This window comes from Clupea harengus, chromosome 6 (assembly GCF_900700415.2).
Source record: "Clupea harengus chromosome 6, Ch_v2.0.2, whole genome shotgun sequence".
In the NCBI taxonomy this organism is placed as follows: domain Eukaryota; kingdom Metazoa; phylum Chordata; class Actinopteri; order Clupeiformes; family Clupeidae; genus Clupea; species Clupea harengus.
Genome location: NC_045157.1, coordinates 20,107,086 through 20,126,419, shown reverse-complemented (window position 1 = coordinate 20,126,419; position 19,334 = coordinate 20,107,086). Strand labels below are relative to the sequence as shown.

At 41.6% G+C, this 19,334-nt stretch overlaps 1 protein-coding gene across 1 annotated transcript; it reads right to left on the bottom strand.

Annotated features, from left to right (window-relative positions):
• Window positions 1-1,920: 1,920 nt before the first annotated feature.
• tcf25 (transcription factor 25 (basic helix-loop-helix)) lies at window positions 1,921-18,744 on the bottom strand. The gene is made up of 18 exons (XM_012834673.3): window positions 18,424-18,744; window positions 17,942-18,064; window positions 17,383-17,457; window positions 17,138-17,262; window positions 16,803-16,868; window positions 16,605-16,687; window positions 15,955-16,085; window positions 14,509-14,608; window positions 12,586-12,679; window positions 12,150-12,242; window positions 11,857-11,962; window positions 11,245-11,404; window positions 10,278-10,365; window positions 9,397-9,555; window positions 6,927-7,017; window positions 6,148-6,227; window positions 5,684-5,759; window positions 1,921-2,962 (listed from the first exon to the last, which is right to left on the bottom strand). The coding sequence occupies exons 1-18, from the start codon at window positions 18,637-18,639 to the stop codon at window positions 2,795-2,797; spliced, it is 2,034 nt and encodes a 677-aa protein (XP_012690127.2). The 5' UTR covers window positions 18,640-18,744; the 3' UTR covers window positions 1,921-2,794.
• Between the last annotated feature and the right edge of the window lie 590 nt (window positions 18,745-19,334).

Here is a 19,334-nt window from a genome sequence, read left to right as displayed (position 1 = left end):
ATTAACATAGACAGGCGGCTTTGAAGAACACGTATTGGAGCAGATTCTCCAAAGGGAATGGCATGTTATGCGAAGGGTAATTAACTGGATTATGGCTTTAAAATAGGCAGCAATAGGCCTAAGTGCCCATCTTAAGCCAGGGGCTCCAAAGGGAAGGCGGCTCAAATCAAACTGCCCCCTAATTTAAGAGTTCCCGAAAGCCCGCTCTCATAACAGACTTTTGTTTTCATCACCACTCAGAACATACAGAACGCTAGTCAGACCTAGTTTAGCCACTCCCAAGCCAGCAGGTCAGGGAGGAAACTGAGGTGAGGATGAGAGGAGTGGAACAGGCAAGTGGGGGGTCAGAATAACAGGCAAAGAGAAAGAGGAAGGAGAAAGAGACAAAAGGAGGAAAGTAGGAGACCCAAGTGCAGAAGAGTGGAAAGTATGACAGCATGAAGGAATGCATTGGGGCATTAAGGAATGCATTAGAGCATTAAGGATTTTAGCTTTAGGTAGCGATGATTACATGAAGGACTATACACTATACTATAGTTTTCCCCTTTGGCTCAGGTGTACACACCCATGGCTGCTTGGCAGTTTTCTTTTTTCACTTTTGACTTTAGAACTAGGAATGGCCGGGAGTATCTGTCCATATTTTCCTCATCATTACATCACATAACACATCACAGGACCTACAACACCCTGGCTGTTGAATTCAGTGTGCTGCTAAATTCTCTTACAAAGAATTGGGCTAAGTGAAAATGTCTTGAGTTTGCTCGAGTCTACTTCTCTTCAGCATCACAACTCGGGGACAGATGTTTCAGTGAGCAGTGTGCGGATAGAAACATAAGAAGTCACACTGCCTCTAGTTCAGAAACTCTTCACAGTGTCACACAGATTTGGGACAATAATAAAGGAGGCATGTTTCTTGATAGTGTTAAAACGAGAGGTTTCAGGTCAAAAATGTCAATACTCAATGCAATAACTTAATACAATGTTAAATCATTCTTCTGTCCTCTGAAGTGCATTCCTCAACCTGCGACCGTGACCAAAACAAATCCACCGTGAATTTGAAGCTTTCTATCTCCATCCACAATAAATGTGTCGGCCAATCACAATATTTCACAGAGAGGAAGGAGTATGACGTGGATGAAGACCCTCGTGCCAGTGGCAGAGCGTCACCTCACGTGAACACTCCTCATGACACAGACAGTAGCTCCAGGTAAATCGGCAAACAAGGCCTACATTTCACAACTTTTCCGTTCCCATCTCCCCGCCCCGCCATTAAACAATCATGTGGTTCTTTCAGAGGGCGAGCCAGCGAAAATAACACATGGAAAGAGAGTCGTTTTGTTTTGGTCGCAAATATGTGTCCTTGTCTGTTTGAAATATGTAGGAGGAACAACTTGTGCCCCATAGTCATGAGATGGCTGATGGAAAAGTGTTTTACCCTCCATGAAAGCTAACCTACATATGTTTGTGTGCCGGTCTCATTAATTTGGATTATGGGCCCCTGTCTAAAGCGTGGCCACTGCTTGAATAGAAACTATTCAGCGATGTCAGTGGATATCATGGGATATGGCTTCCTGTTGCCAAGGGGCAGTGGTCATCAGAGGTATAAACAAAAACTGTTCTGCCATTGACCATGAAAGCAAAAGTGACTCCACAAAGCATTGCAAATTCTCAGATTAATAGCTGAAGTGCACACAAACTCGATTAGCTTTTTAAGAATAGTCCCTCCCTCATGCATGTCCCTCCCTCTTCTCATTGGCTGACACTGAGGGTGTGATTCATGACCCGTACAAAAAGACCAAAACCTTTTGAATGACCACTGCTGTCAGCACCTTCACTACAAGGGGCCCCGTGATAAGACATTACAGTGCACCTTCACCTACCAAGCATGCTTTACATGAATAAAAAAAGTTATAGTGATGATGTGGTGAAGAATAAAATGTTTATTTTCATTGTACTGGATGTATTATCGGTGCAAATGTGACATGAGCTGAGCGCAGAGGAAAGGGAATACCTCCATTTAAAGTATTGGCTATCAACCAGAAATTTCACACCATCAATTCGTTCCCCTTTAAATTTTAACAACAGAACATCAAAAAATGGCATTGCAAAGTATACTTGTTTTTTTACATTCATATTGCCAATCTGATGAATGCGTTTTTCACAATTACTGATCACAGCGGTGTGTGATGAAGGTGTGAGTCTGGCACGCAGTGTAAGTGCTGAAAACATCATGGAGCTCAGTTCGTAGCAGATGGAGATTGTAGTGTCAATTCAACTAAGGCTTTGCTTTGAACAAAAACCTAAATCTTTGTAGCAACTGTTGACTGCACTGAACAGCATTTTCCCTTTTACTTTGTGAACAATAACTCCACACAGGAGTCTCGAGGTGGCAGAGGACCTAAAATACTTAGATTAGCGATCCTCAGATAGCAATCAGCACATGGGGAGACAGATCATGAAGTCCTGGCTGTGCCGACATTGAAGGGGCAAAGCGGGCTTTCAGTCTTGCAGAAGTTGTGGGGGAGAAAACAGGTTGGTGTTGGGGCAGTTTTCAATTGCCATGGCCACTACTACGAGGACTTCCTGCTTTGTGCACTGTCCTTGGTTTGAGTTCATCCAAGAGTGACCTGCTGTCCGGCTCAAAATCTCTCCAATGAGCGCTCATCCCTTACCTCTTTCCATTCCACATCAGGATCTAAACCAATGCTCACTACTCTGTAAGGGTCTTTAGTCAGTCACCTTCTTCTCTTTTCTTTTCTTTTCTTCTGTCTTGTCTCCTCAGCCCTTCGATGTTTTAGTCCCACTCCTCTTCATCTCGGTCTGGGTTGTCTTCCCTGGGTGGCTCCTGAAACTGAATGTTGGCCAGCATGTCCCTCATCGCCACCATTAGCCGGTTCACTTCCTGGTTCAACTCTCTTCCTGCACGAGCCACTTCCTGGTTGTCCTCGGGTCTCAGCCCACCCTGTGACAAAAAAAAGAAAACAAGACCGGTGAAGAACATGTGGTGAGGTGGCCCTGTAGCCAAACTTGTAGAAAGAGAAAACTGCTGAGAACCAAAAGGTCATGGGCAGGGGCAGCCTGTGGCAAAGGCAAATAAACGGTTGCCAAGGGCACAAAATGCCAGAAACCACAGAAGAGCTTCTTTTTACGGAAGTAACTATAGGCTTGTGACGCCCTTCCACTCTGCTGCTGAGCTATAGTCAATCAAAACAGTCCACTGCTAACCCTTCTGAAGATTTTTGAAGGGTTCCCTAATGTCAATTAGCAAAGTGACAGCATGTCTAACCAATCAAAACCATTTTTGCTGTGCTACTAGGTAGGCTACTAACACGAATGTCTGTTATATCAACAATGACGGGTTTGCAATATTAGCCAGTGTCCCTAATTAACAGATGAATTAGCACACAAGTCTCATGCATTACAATGCAATAAACAAGTATTACAACCCACACATGTTTTGAGTCCATGTTTGTGTGGAGTAGCACACATCAGTTTTGACAAGCCAGGATCACTAACAGTGGTATTTTTGGAATACTAATGACAATGACCAAAACATTGTCGCACCCTCAACTAGAGTTAGAGCACGATGCATCTGTTCCACTCCATTTGGCTACCTCACTCTACTGTGGTGTGTTGTGGTAGCCATTGACCAATGTAGAATTTGCCAGTGACATAATGTAACACTAACTCTTAAACCATTTTTGTTTGGGAGGTTGCAATGTACAGTCTCCACTAAGGCTCCAAAACTGTCAGGACCAGCCCTGGTCACAGGTTCAAATCGCAGGGGAGCACACATAATCATGACATATTATCTTTACCTGTACTGCATGTTACTTAGGATGAAATAATCTGTTGAATTGATAAATATAAATATAAAATCATGAGCATAATGAAGTTTCATCAATACATCATTGGCTATCGTGAGGACTGACCATACAAGAAAACTTTTCAATGAGAACTCATACTGGCACAAACGTTTCAGTCCATTGCGCAAAGACAGTGGCCAACTCAATTCCATGGCAATTCAAAGCCTTGGCACTCGAAAATAAAGCTGGCAGTGCATTCCTTCATGATGAATTCTAGGCTAAAAGTGGTTTGTTGCCAGGTGGACAGAGAAAGAGACAGAGACCGAGACAAAGATGCGTTCTTTGGTCTGTTCGGGACATTAAGAGAAAAAAATCTGTTCATCCCTGCCATTACCGTCGACCCACCTATTTCTGCCTGAGAGGCATAATGATGTGAGCACACTTTGAAGTAGCCATGGAGATTTATAGTGCACAAAGTCAACATGCTCTTAAATCATTTTAACCTGTTGGCCTTGCAGTGCAGCTTGCACTTGTGCAAATGTTCCACTGACGTCCCTGTCGGGAAATAGCAAAACCCTATGTGCAACTGCCACATAGACACATTCAATGCACAGAAAGGGTGTTGGTTCCGGTGGTTCTGCACTGACCTGTGCCCAAAGCACACATAAGTCACTAAACAGACGCACAGATGTATAACCAGTAAGAATCTCACCAAATTGAGCTAGCGAAACTGCACCGGTTTGCGGCCAGTCTGCTAAAAAAAAAGTCTATTTATAGATTAACATGACAACGTCAACATAGCCGATAACACGTGCATCCTGCTATTCTATCCCTTTATGATACAACTGATCAGACAATTTCCAAGCTTCAAGTATATAATAAATAAGACCCACAAAATATAAGACAAAAACTTGAATATCACACTAAAATATTTCCCATGTGGAACTCAGGCACTTTCATTTTACTAAATTAATGAATTGAATCTTGAGATTAAAGATTAGATTGAGTAGGGATCAGCCTAAAGACAAAATCAATCAAATTTCACTTGATTAGCATCACAGGGTTGCACTCCTCTTAGATATCCCTTCTGTAGACAATCCGTCTCTGCTTGACTGTCTCCATACGAACCCTAGAACACTGCCTCAGGTGATGTCTGTACATCCAGGTTTTATAACACATTTCAACACAGCATGCATAGATAACCGGAAGCCCTGAGAGCCAGACAGCTAGTCAGACACAAACACATCAAATTACACTTGAAAGGGTGATGCAGGACACAGATATGAAATGCCTTTATTCAGAACACCCTGAAACTTACCCTTACTGCAAATAAGACATAAAAGAGGCTTAATACATGACTAATGGTCTTTATGAGAAACACACCATAAGGGCAAAGGGTAAAGAGAACATAGCCTCTGGCCTTATACGATCACAGCCTGAGCAAGAGTAAGCACAAGATGAAAGAAAGAGAGAGAGAGAAAACCTCATCTAGTTTATGTCCCTGCGTATTGACTTGAGATTGGCTATCGCTTGATGGATTCAGTGGTCCGTGGTTCAGAAGAAACAGTAAGAGAGAGAGAGAGACACACATAACTAATATTGAATGTTTAATAATTAACAATGAACCTGTTATATGTTTCTATACCACATTGTTACCACCTATAACTTATTGTTTGTTTTTTATTTATTTATGTTAATTGTGCTTGTACATTTTATGTAAACATGCTTTGGCAACGTTGTATTGTATGCAGTCATGCCAATAAAGCCTTTTGAATTGAGAGAGAGAGAGAGTGAGTGAGAGTGAGAGTGAGAGTGAGAGTGAGAGAGACAGTAATCTCTTCTCTACAAGCATTCTCAAAAAAGGTCAACCCACTCACCTGCAAGTTGAAGTTTGGCAGCAGAGAACGAAAGAAGAGTGACAAGGTGCTTTCATTGGAAGCTCCACTGATTTGTCTATTGGCAAAGACAGATTCAAAACCAGAGATGAAATGTATACAATGCTATAGTAGATTCATTAAATCATACATTTGGCCTTGAGTGCCCCAGCATAGCCTATTTTCAGTTACGTTTGTTTTCTGCTCTCAGCTAAATAAGAACAGAGAATTGAGACCCTAAGACACAAACCTTTTATAGTAATCTTAGACAAAAGTGCCTAAGGCATGCTCTGGGCACTTTGACGTCAGTCCCTAATTTAGCCTTTAAACACATTTTCCCTTAGTGAACTTGGCATGATTATCCAGGTAATCAACAAAACATCACAATAACTTGACACTATTCCAGGTAAAAAATTACGCCGCATTTTCTCTGTTCGCACTGTTTCAACAAGTTGGGCAGAACTTACCTCTCTGGTCGGGTGTACGCCATTACTGAATCCAGAGGCGGAAGAGGGTCAAAACCCATAACCGGTTGTGTGGTCACTTCCTAGGGGTGAGCAGAACAGCAGAGCTGTTAACTACATTCAAGAAGCCACTCTGCAACTCTAGAGCTTTGACTGCACATCTGCACATTTCTACCAACATCACTTACACATCAGAAAAAACACAGAGAACTGTGAACATGCAAATTGCATCACTTCTCACACTTTCACCTCACGTCTCACTCACTGTATTTGTCGTAAAACTTCCCTCAAATGGCGGGCGGTTATTGGCTGTAATTACTTAACCCACCCGGCCTTTATTCGTTTTGGCTAATCATATCGATAGATTACCAGCGACAGAATTTAACACCCTGTGCATTAGCTGGATAGCCAACACATTAAACTTTCATGAAGGGACAGAGACAAATACTACTCATTTGCTAAATCAGGGACACAGTGAACATATCCATTACAACTTACCATCAGTGGGGAAACAATGACTGCATAAGAGGCACATTGGCAGACTAAACATGACTGACTGGCAGTAATCAAGAATCAAAGAGCTTTGATGCAAAACCCTGAAATATAGAAAATGAATGATATACAAATGATAGACCCACTGCAAGCCCAGTAATGGAGCATAGAGGTGTTCATTTGACAGATAACAGCATTCTACCCGGCAATTACTGAAGACTCAGACGTTATTGAAAGCTCAGTTATAGCATTAAGTGCCAGTTACTTATTACACAGTGTAAAGCACTCACCAGAGGCAGAGTGGCCGTGGCCTCCTTGATCTCGGACAATATAACGTGCCGATGAATGTTTCTCGGAGCGCTTTGGTATCTTGTCTTTCTCCTGACAAAAACACCACATACAAAGGGAGATATAAAACATACATAAGCATGTGCAGGGATAAGTGGGGCTCGGTGACACCGATTTAGTGCTATTACCACGTTGTTTACAAGTTTTACATGGGGAAAAAACACCCTCCACTAGTATTAGATTATCTTAAATTAGATTAAATTAGATTCAACTTTATTGTCATTGGATAGAGTACAGGTACAAATCCAACGAGTTGCAGTTAGCATCTAACCAGAAGTGCAAAAGAGTAGTATTATTTACAGATAAGTGCAGGTATAAGTAAATACTACAGCACAAGTCATGCTAAATCTTACAGTATGCACAGTGTTATTGCGTGGTGGTGGTGGGCAAAGTATACAGATTAATATATGTGTGCCACATTAAATGTGTTAAACATAGAGGTGAAATGGACAGAGTTGAAAAGGGGAGTGTATATTTAAGGGTTGTATGTACAGTAAACACAAAAACAAAATCTACAGTTGGCTGTATGTACAACATAAACAATAGTAATTTGAGCAACGCGAGAGGTTCAGCCTGTGCAAAAGTGAGTGCTAATATAAAAAGAAGATAGTGCAGTGATGTGTAGTAATGAGTGCAATAATAATTAGCGATGTGGTTTCTTCCTCTCCTAGTCTAGATTATCTTCGCTATGGGACACTGCTGTAGTCTCTCCACCTGATCTACCTTTAGAAACCCTCGGCCCACATTCACCCACCACCACCGTACTGCCGTACATTTACTCTACCCCATACCCTATGCTAGCATTTATTTGCAATATTGCCACCACTAACATGTTTTTCTGTTCCTACTCTTCGTACCCTTGTAACAGTAACCCTATGAGCACACTGTATACCCACTAAGCTGCTTTTGTAAGTATCATGTATAAACCATATGTTGTTTGTATAAATATTATGTACATCTACCAAGAGCATGTGGTGTACATCTACCACTTGTTGTTTCCCTTCCCCTTCCGCCACACAATTATTTTACGGATTACGAGTACGGCATGTGGCACGTGTTGCACCTGTCATCAGCCAGTTGTGCGATGCTGTTGTATCCTGTTGCTCAGGATCTATGGTTAAGCAGTTGCTATATTGGTTAGGTTGTTGGGTATGAGTACTTGCATGTGGCAGCGAGAGGACTGGCTGCTGTGGGAAAAGCACTTCGCAATGATGGGGGTGAGTGCAATTGAGTGGAAGTCATTCATGGCCATAGCTGTGAAGTGCTTTGGCACTGGCAAGATAGTGGCTAAAGCTTGTGAGGACAACTGTCTGTGTTAGCAAAACGCTGAACACCTCGGGTCTGTGTGGGTCAGGCACCATTTTGTTTATAAAACAAAAAGCTCATTTGTCCTAGAAAAGGGGATGACGAAGACTAGTCAACATTTCTATATATGGAGAGCAGTTTATCCTCGGGCAAACACATCATGAAGGTTTGTCCTGACACAAATGCATTGCCCAGCCCTGGTCTACAAGCCCTGAGGTGCACCTTCAACTATGTACATAAAAATAGCTATTCACCAAATGCCGACTTAAAACATCAAGGCTTAGTGAATAATTACTCTGTTTCTCAATATAAATGTCCACTCAAATTTCGGCAAAGCAAATTGAAAACCATTCATGAGGCTGTTCACCCCACTGGGCTCAACTCAGATACCCATCCCTCCTCTACTATCAATGCCACAAGAACTCAAAACCGAAAACAAGCGCTGTTCTGTCCGCTAACAAGTAAACATCGTAAACGGGATCAATTGGTCTCACGGTCTCCAATGGTCGTTACAGAGTCATGGGCCCTGCAACACTTTAGTCAAGTTCTCTACAAATACTGCATGTCATGTTCCTTTAGACGTAACCTTTGAAACAGAACAAACGTAACAGTCTTAGGCAAGTACTGCATAGATTTCCTTTCTGTCTTAAAGGCTGTAGGTTGTGCCCTCAACTAAAAATGTAAAGAGGGCAGCATGCCGCAGCATAATTGGTAAAATAGAGTTTCCAATATGCTGAGCGACTGCACTGCTCCCGATCAGAGTGTCAGATGACTTTCATTTATTTGGTTTAACAGCTAGCAACACTGCCAGAGTCTCCCCCTTGCCACAGTGATAGCAGACAGCAGATCGAAGCAGCGGCAAGCAAAACACTCATTGTGCTTCTGTAATTCAATTTGGGCTGAAACTATGAAATCCGCTCTCCAGATAAGGGCCTATATATAAGAAACTAAAATAGATGCTTGATGATATATTTGGAGGCTGGCAAGGTATATAGGTGAGCACTCAGGGGTAATGTTGGATAGTGAGGTTGCGTCCAGGTGGTATTTATTTAGATGTTTGTTAATTTGTGTGTGTGTGTGTGTGTGAGCACGTTGAAGGTCACACACTTGTTGAGGCAGTCCTCCACTTGGGGGTCCTGGGCGTCGACCCTGCGGAGCACTTCACTAACGTTGCCCTCCAGCCAGAGCAGCACAGGAGCCTCCTTCCACAGCGCGTGACTACGCCCCACGTAGAGCGCAACCAGCTGAGCCAGAGCAGGGGGTTGACTGAGAGAGACAGCGAGAGAAAGAAAGAAAGAAAGAAAGAAAGACAGACAGATAGCAGTAGAGAAAGGGAGAGGAGAAAGAAAGCGAAAAGGGGGAAGATTGATTAAAATACGAGAGCGAGAGGAGAGACAGAGATAACAAAAATGAATTATAGTGAGGGGCATGCATGTGGCTCTAAGTTGGCATGACAATCTATTTAGTTCCATTTTAACCTACTTTATCTTTTGGAAGGTTATGAAAGATGCACAATAACTGTTAAGTCAAGTATTTAAGGTTAACTGCATTCTCCAAATACCATTAAATAAATGCTGATTTGGATTGAAGGCTAATGTGTATGTATAGAAATGCCAACCATTTACACTATTGCTTTCTCTGAGTCAATGCTTTTTTTAGTCATATATCCACAACTTCTATCATAACTTTCACAGCACTCTATGTCTAAATTATTGGTTGATCATTAAAATCAGTGCATAATTATGACTAGTATGTAATTATCCTCTCTCCTAATTGTGTATCACTAATGATTAGAGGCACATACAATGCCCCATTCTCAGCTCAGTTGTCATACTATTATCCTTAAAAACAGACACAGTGACACAGAGTTCAATTTCTACGCCTATAAGCCCAAATGAGATTACATTTTTCCAATTCAGATGGGGAAATAATCTCTGGAGTCTAGTAAGGATGAATGAGCAAAAGGGCGAGGAGGTTATTTTTCTTACTCCATCTGACTTTTAGGGCCAAAATATGCATGGGAGGAGACAGCAGAGTCAGGCTGTACTGTCAACAAGTCCAGTAGAGGCATTAGCACTGTAAATCACACAGACAAAAACACACACACAGTCAAACATACACACACACACACACACACACACACACACACACACACACACACACACGCACGCAAAAAAAAAGAAAATCTGTTATCCAGGGTATATGTAACTGCCGTATATGAACACATACATCAAGAAAAAAAAACATTCAATCATAGAATGTTCCAGGTCACCGAACACATCACATCAAGTGTTCATTTCAGGAGAAATACTAATACAACCTGGTCTTGCTTTTTCTTCATAGGTAAATGAAAAACCTGACAGAACTTTTCAATCCTATATGGCATTTGGAAGTGTAAATATCACAAACTGCATTCAATTCAAATGTAATTCCCTAGTGGCTTGCACTGCAATTGCCTTCCATTACAATAGATGAGGAATAGAACTAGGTTAGAGCAGATAACATCTGCAAACTTTGTTTTGCTTTTTACATTTTGCTGAATGACATATGCAAGATCATGAAGGTTTTATGAAATGATGATTATGAAAGCTGACACACCCAAACAAATCAATCTCTGGACAGTTAAAAGAGGGAGACTTCATTTTGAACCAAAATCCACCTCTGTAAAAAGCAGGACAAACTAATCAACCCAAAAGACTGCTGGGTTTTTAAAACAATGGACTGGATGACCAAGACTGCAGACCTCTACATAAACTACAGAGGTTGGGACTGCTTGCATTGGCTGAAAACGCCACAACACCGAAAACCTGAACTTTTTGAGGTCTTCACAAGAAGCAGGGATAAACTAGCCCCTTTGATTTCTCTGGAACACTAAAAACATGGCCCCCAAAATGCATGGCGACAGCAACATAAGCATCAAGGTGTGTGTGTGTTTTTTCAGTATGTGCTTCTCACCGCCGGGGAACATGATAAGAGCGCCCTGCAGTAGCTTGTCACTCTTCTGTCTTAACTTTACCCCCTCGTCAGCTGGGCAGTCCTCCTGCAGGCTCAGGTGGTAGTAGCTCAGGGCCACTGAGAAGGCAAAGTTGGGCAGCTGGGACAGGTTCCTGTGGACCTGACGTGAACACAGAAAGCACAGGGCAGGTGAAGAGAATGAAAGACAGGTCACGCTCTTTATCTCTTGCAGGAAGATAAAGGCGATAAAGGCAGCTTTGAAATCAGAATTTTAGTGGATTAATTAAAAACAAATGATGCTGCAAGAGTTAATGGGTGGAACCTTTGGAGTTCCCCTGTGTCCTTTGAAAACAAACAAAACGCAGGAGAAGGGTGTGACAAAAAACACAGAGTAAACAGACTGCGTATTGTAGAAAGAAAAAGCTATACGTTCCATGTGCAATTTAATTTAAATTCCAAGTCCAATGTTCTCTGTAGAAATTAGATCACAAAATGGCAACTTGCATGATCATAATTTCACTAACACCACCACAGGTGAAAACTAGAGCGAGAGAGCGAGACAGAAAAAGAGGCAGACGGACAAACAAATTAAACTGTATCCATGTATCTTACCTCCCACTCTTCGTAGATTCGGATGAGGGCACTGTACTCGCGGCAGCGCAGGCAGAGGAAGTCTACCAGCAGCAACATGCAGAGAGGGTCATTATCAGGATCCACACTGCAGGGCAGACACACAGAGGGTGAAGACCAGGCTTGACAAACCCGACACTGACAACTACTGACCACTAAAAGTAAGGTCAACTAGCAAAGCCAAAAGGAAATAAATTATGAGAGTATGCTGCAACAGGACTCAGGGTTTTTTTGTGTGGTGCTAAGGGATAGTAAGAGGCGGGGGGGGGAAGTACCTCAGGATGAGTTTGCAGTACTCCAGAGCAGTCCTGGGGCAGCCTCTCTTCTCCAGGAACATCATGTGCTTATACAGAGCCAAGTAGAAGGCCCTGTGACAGACGAACAGGGAGGAACACAGAACCCAGGAAAGAATGAGAACTGGACCCATAACCAGCTTTTACGGGGAACATTTTTTATAAAGGCCTACAAACATATAATTGAGAAAATAGCAATAAAGAGTCAACCAAAAAATACCAATAAATGATTCCACCCCAAAGGCTGTAGCAGTTGATATACAAATGTGACCAAAGTAAAAGAGAAATTGTAACAGTTGACCAAAGGGAAACCCTAAAGACAAACAGAAGTGAAAAGAACATAATATTGTGTGTGTGTGTGTGTGTGTGTGTGTGTGTGTGTGTGTGTGTGTGAGAGAGAGAGAGTAGGCACACACACCTGTTCTCTGGTCTCAGGTAGTCAAGTCGGCTGGTTCCTGATGTAAGACTGCACACGGGGTGGAAAGCACACTCAAAGCTGTAGAGAGCTCGTTCTACAGTTTATATATACACACACACACACAAACACACAAAAAGAGAGAGATGGTACTCATTAATTATGGGTAATTAAAAAATAGCTGTGGTATTAAGTCAATATACAGCAAGGAAAATAAAAATGTAAATGGAACTTTACAAGCATGATTTTATTAAAGATACAAGAAGAACACAAAATACTGCCCCATAATAAAAATTCATTATTGGTGACTGTCCCACCTCTGAATGGACAGCTTTCAAGGTCTAACTTCATATATAAAACACATACAGGACAAATCCCACTACAGAAGTAGCCACTCCCTTTGTGGCTATTACACATTTATAGAACAAAGGCCATCATTACTCTCTACTAACTTGTACTTTATTAATATCCATTTCCTTCTAAATGTACGAGGTCAAGCGTTACACTGCAGACAGACGAACCTCACTTTCTATCTGTCTGGGGCAGATAATGAAATTTCCTTGAGCTAGGTGCCAAGCCTGGATTAATCTGATTAGATGGTGATTTACCAGCTCTTGGCCATGCAGCTGCATGGCAGTTCCATGCCAAATCAAATGAGATGCATTTTCTACTTAAGGGCCATTCCATGTGAAATCAACAGAGGCCTCCCGACTGGCCATCTTGGATTTGCTTAATACTTCATGTAAATAACGTCCTTGTACTCAACAACTCGTGTGCAGAATTTTAAGCTTGTATCTTCTTTAGTTTCTGAGATAAGGGCAATATTAGAGGGCATGGCCCTAATATTGCTGCAAAAAAAACTGTTTCTAAAAAATGAAATAAATATATATACATATAATAACACCTATATTAAGTGCATATTGCCTATGCATGACAAAAGTCTGCCATAAAAACCATGCCATAAATGCCACTGGAAAGAGCATGTTCTAATTAGTAAATGGACAAAATGTGAAGTTGGTACCTTGAACCAAACCAAGGTAAACAAGGTGCCATGATTTACTATGATAGAAAATGCTGTTTTAAGGCATATATTATTATATATACACATTTTTGTATATACAAGAGCACTTTTTAGTAGTAAAATTAGGGCCACGACCCTTTTTTAAAACCTCCATAACTCCACAAGCCGAAAGCTTTGCACACTAGTTGCTGAGTACAATGACATTATTTCTATTAAGTATGAAGCAAATCTAAGATGGTCAGTCAGGAAATGTTTTTATAATCTGTTGATTTGACATGGAATTTCCCTTAAGTTAGTTACATGAGGAATGTCTGCTCGTGCCTATACAACTTTGGGATTGGATTCTGTACCATGAGGATTTCTTCAGAAAAGCCCCCATTCTAGTTAGCAGTTACAGTATTTTGGGTGGCAGTTCAGTACTGAAGCTGGGGGAAATACCTCAGTCGAAAAATTTTAAGATTTAATTTATATATCTATTGAGAATCTGTCTTTAAATGTAATTTCCTCCAGGGTTTGTGTGGAGAGGTGGTCATCTGGTCAGACACGCATGCAAAACACAGTGTAATCAACAGAATCAAGAATTTGGCATTTGGCTCTATTAGTAAACTAGTATTACTGGAGACAGCTCTGCATGTGTACTGGTCTTTGAGTCAGGAGAACACTTGGCTTGAGGGTCTATTTGATGACCCACATCCAAGTTGTGTAAGTTTAAATGAACTGCATAGGACTCATAATTGCATCAATTTGTCAGAAAGTAACAATTTTGCACAACAAACCTGACCTACTTGAGGTATGCTTTTGTGTAACACACGGATAGAATACCTAACATTTAAACAAGATTACCCACTGAAAAATCTGACTGTTTATCCACAGATGACCTCGAGCCTGAGGGAAGCCATACTAACCAATGAGATCCCTAGCCATCTCCTGGTCCTCTTGGATACGACAGACATCAGAGAGCTGCAGCAGTGAGTCGATGTGGTATGGGTTGAGCTGCAGCAGGACCTGTGGGGACAAGTGATAACCTTGGGCTTAGAAACTTGGCTAAGACGTTTCTAAAACATTTATATTTAAAAAAGGTGCAATATGTAACTTTTGTTGCCAAAAAGGAAAATATTTCTGGACATACCCTAGAACAGAGTAACAATAATATTTCTGAATATGTCTGGGTATTCTATGGAATCAACAGAATTCATGGCAACACTGAGAAAATAAAAAATGTATGCCTTCAGAATAACATAGTTGTCTTATGTCTAGAAACATTTTTGATAACTATGAATGTAACGGTGCGGCTGCCCGTTACCACACCGGTAATCCATTCCGAGGTACAAATAAACACACTGGACACTGCGCGGTACGAGCACACCGTTTATTCACACAGAACTCACAGAAACTCCACTAGCGGATTTCTCCGCGAGCAGGACGGCATCCGTAAGGATATACACATCATACATACTGTGACTAAAGAGCCTGCCAGTCATCGCGTGGCAGGCGGTGTACGCAGCTGTACGGTGGCGTGTGGACGTCGGTCTGCAGGACGGGGGAACCACCCGAGTGAAAGTCGGGAGAGACCTTTGAACTGTGGGTACGGAACGTCAGACGGGACATGCCAAGTGGGTGTGATAAAAGGGGTTGTGATGGTGTCTGATCATTGGTAATTAGTTAGGGTATAAAGAAAATATATTAAATTATTGTCTGTGGGTAAACCTGTGGGTATTGCTCTAGAGAAGCTATGGAGTGATATTTAGTTTGACTATGTGAAGTGCTAATGATGATTGATTATTACGATGTGTGTATTGGTTTAGGCCGGGGTAATAAAAAACCCGCGCAGAACAGATCTTGAGAGCAATGAGTGACAGGGGAACAACTTCCCACCCCTTTTGACGTGACAGGTAAATTGTTAGATTGGAGAGCGGCAGGGTGAAGTTTGACTCACGATTTTGGAGAGTAACTTTACGAGTTTGCCGCTGAATTAGTTCTTGGATTTAGTTATTGAGTATTATTGTTTGGAGTTATTGAGCATTATTGTTTGGAGTTATTGAGTATCATTGTTTGGAGTTTTTGTTTCTTTGCGTTTTGTTTTCTCCATTCTGGCGGGTTTTGCCGGCTACCACTGGACAATAAACAGTTGCCATTTTCTAATTAACGCCTGAGACACTGCCTCCAGTTCATTTTACACTGCCGCGAGGCCGGCCATCCTACACTATGTATTGCAACTTTAAATCTCAGATAATAATTTAACCTTAGATGTGACAAATGGTAATAAACAGGCCATAATGACATCAGAGTAAACAGCACGTTACATTCGTTACACACCCGCCCAAAAAAGTAATGAGGCAAAGCCAACTTACGACTATGTTATTTGGATCCATGGACTCAACAGCATCTAAGAATTTGAACTGAACTTGTTGATAGTCTCGATTGTGCTCAAATGTGAAGTACTGTAGGCCATTTCTGGTTTCCAAAAGACTCATAGAAATTCCTGGCAACAAGACAGAACAAAGAGAGGACTTTGTAGAAAACACATAAAGGATTACAGGAATCAGACTCAATTACAGTACCATGGGACATTCAGCTGTGAAAAGGCCATATATATTGTCCTCACACAAACATATTTCCTGCTGTTGCATGGGTTCTGTACAGCATTCTCCATCTTTTAGACATTGCACCTCAAAGGTAAGTTATTTCTAGTTAAATGTACCAGTGGCTTCCATCATGAGATATGCAATCAGCTATTATAGTTTTCAGTTGAACAAAATGGAAGACACTGTGCAGGCTGTGACATAACTGTCTGTGTATCTCTGCCCTTGCCTCTGACACACAGTGCCTCCCCCCTGCGGCTCCCTCGCCCCACATCAATGCTGCCTTTCATATGCTGTCCTGGTTCAGGGTGACAACACTCCTCAGTTCAGGAGTGAAGAATTGGGGACCATTTTAAAGAAAGACCTCACAGGTCTCTGTATCAAAGCTCATTTAAACATGATGCCCCCATAGGTCTCACCTGGTTTGCTGAAGCGGGGCCAGGTATCTTTGGGGAAGGTCATCCAAGTACTGCGGTGAAACTGCCTCTGTCTTTGCCTGGGCCTGATACAAGAGAAGGAGACAAGCATCAGAGAGACAGCACAAATTACCATGTTATAAGAATACTATCAAAAAGAACTTAAGTTCTGAGCAATTAAAAAAAAAAAAACACCCCTACCGTTGGTCTCCCAGAACAGCTCTGGCTCCAAAATATCTTTTCAGCTCTGTTTCAGGATTCAAATTGCTAAGAGAAAAAGCAGAGGAATTTTGAATAGTTTAGTTAGGCTATGGTTAGGCAGCAATCAAGACACAACACTCCAAAAGGAATTCAAAATCTAAACTTGCACTCAGCACATTAAAAACTCAGAAAAGTCCATTTTGATTTCAAGAAGTCTTTAAAGATTCCAGCGAACCACGTAAATGCCCAAATAGCTGTGCACTCATTTGCAACCAGTCCGTTTATGTGTGTTCAGCCAGTTGCTAGCTGGCTCACATGAGTTTCCCTTCACTCACCGGTGCTCCACGTACAGCACAGGTCTACTGTCAAATGTGACACCATCATCATTCTGATGGGAGAGCCCATTGGTCTTCTCTATGGTCTCCAGGATTGCATCTATATCATCTCCTGCTCCATCCTCCTGTGGTGCAGAATGAACAGTGCCATGCAGATCAGAAAAACAGATTCATTTTGGACACGTAGGCCGTCTTTGAAAAATGGCTCCTGGGGTAAGGGCTAGGCTAGGGTACCACAGCTTTACCTGAGGATCGGCTGTTGGGGCTTTCTTCTTCTTCTTTTTCCTCTTTTTCTTTTTTGTCACCTCACCATTGTTGAGCTGATAAAAGAAGTAAGATCCAGTACTTAGATCATTTACAAAAAATACTTAAACATAAACCCATTATTGCTAAATACTTTTAGAAAGATTATACATAAAAGGATATTTTTTTACATTTCAATAAAACTAATTTTGTATATTCTGACTGTATTTCTGCTGGCTTGTTTTCCACATGGGTTCTAGGCATGTAGATCTGTGGTTTCAGGTGTTTTGTGCAGTAGATTATATTATGTGTGACCAAAGATCCAGTAATTAGATAGTGAATTACTTTTGAAGTATAGAATTCTTCACACACAGTAATGGTGATTCCTATGCACTCTGTTTACATATGTTCACATTTTACAGAGCCTGAGAAAGGTGGCAAATAATTCTTCCCAACATACAACACCATCACAAAACCACGGTTGATGTCACCGCTTTGTCCTGCAATGACAGCTACAAAACAAGATTACCTGACAGGGCATTTGTCTTCAATCTAACTTACGTCTGTGGGTTGTCTGTCTGTTTCATCCACATCATCTCTAGAAGCGTCGGGGTCTACTTGTTGCTTGACCCCAATATCTTCATCTGTCAGACTTTTCTCCACCTCGTTTTCGGCATCGCCAATCTGCATGTCAGAGAAGCAGAGCAATTGGTTACACACATCAGGTTAATGTTAAACACAGGGGAGATTTTAATACACAAAGACAAGGGGTAGATTATCTTCGATATCCAAATACCTGTTGAAGTACGTTCACAACAAACAGATTTGCTGACATAACTCATTACAAGGTAACACGCCAGCCTGTTGACGTGTGACATCAGAGATTCCAAGCTAACTTTCAGCTAGCATGGAACTGCTACCAGTTAGCTAGCAGGCTAATCTAAAGTTGTGAGTGGACAGTGACAGTAGCATAGGGAGAATCTTTGCAATGATGAGCTGACACTCTGTTGATGTGGACAAAGAAGAATGTTAAGGGAACTTGCCAGTTCATAAATATTGCTGATGTTTTTCTGAGCTTTGTTTTTCTTAGCTTTCCGGTTATTGCTCGTCTTAGCTGGCTGCAGGACAGCTTCACCCTGCTCTTCCTCCTCCTCTTGCAAATCCACCGTTTGTGCTTCGTTCAAATTCAGATCCTCGATGCTAAGTTCCTCCTGTCCCCTCTGTTTGCCTTTGAGTCTCCTCAATGCACGACTCGACATGATCTGGTGATGGCTGTCCACACAGCTGAGACTCAGTTAGCTATGGGTAGCTGACATAGAGCGGTGGCAGCAAGCTTGGTCACGACGAATCTAATTGGACGTTTAAGAGGAAACTCTTTCACTTTTTAAGGAAATGACATCACTGCATCCACCAAACTTATTTTAAAGATATAGTGATAGTTTTTATTTTCAAATGAAAAACCCTTTTGGACCAGCATATTAGGCTATTCTGTAATCCTGATGTGCCTCAAACCTTTGTTTAATGTCTTAGTTGCTACAAACAAATACAAAAATGCCTGAATCGGAAACAACATGCACAGGAATGTAGACACTTTACAATGACATCATCATTGTATTACTAACAGCGAAAGCTACACTTACAGGGAACCTCACAAACTTAAGAAGGAGGTGCTCTCTGATTGCAAAGCCAAGGGAGGTTTAGATTTCTTGGACTTCACAGACACAGTTAATTCATTTAGAGTCGGCTGGATCAGGAGATGTCTTATACATCCCCAGACATCCCAACCTGCAAAAAGTCATTTCAGGGAGGTATCCCCCGCCCCCCCCCCCGAAAAAAAAAAAGGTTTTACATGCACGCCTTCATGTATCATTCTATAGGCTATAGCCCTATGCAATTCTTTGTTAATTATGTTTAAATATGTAGATTACTTTTACTATTTATATGCTGCTTATAC

Excerpts from the sequence above, each read along its gene's own strand:
- tcf25 (XM_012834673.3), bottom strand. The coding sequence starts at position 18,639 with ATGTCGAGTCGTGCATTGAGGAGACTCAAAGGCAAACAGAGGGGACAG. Across the intron at positions 17,458-17,941 it reads CAGACAGACAACCCACAGAC|CTCAACAATGGTGAGGTGAC; the intron begins GTAAGTTAGATT and ends TTCTTTTATCAG. Across the intron at positions 7,018-9,396 it reads GTGGAGGACTGCCTCAACAA|GAGAAAGACAAGATACCAAA; the intron begins GTGTGTGACCTT and ends TGTTTTTGTCAG.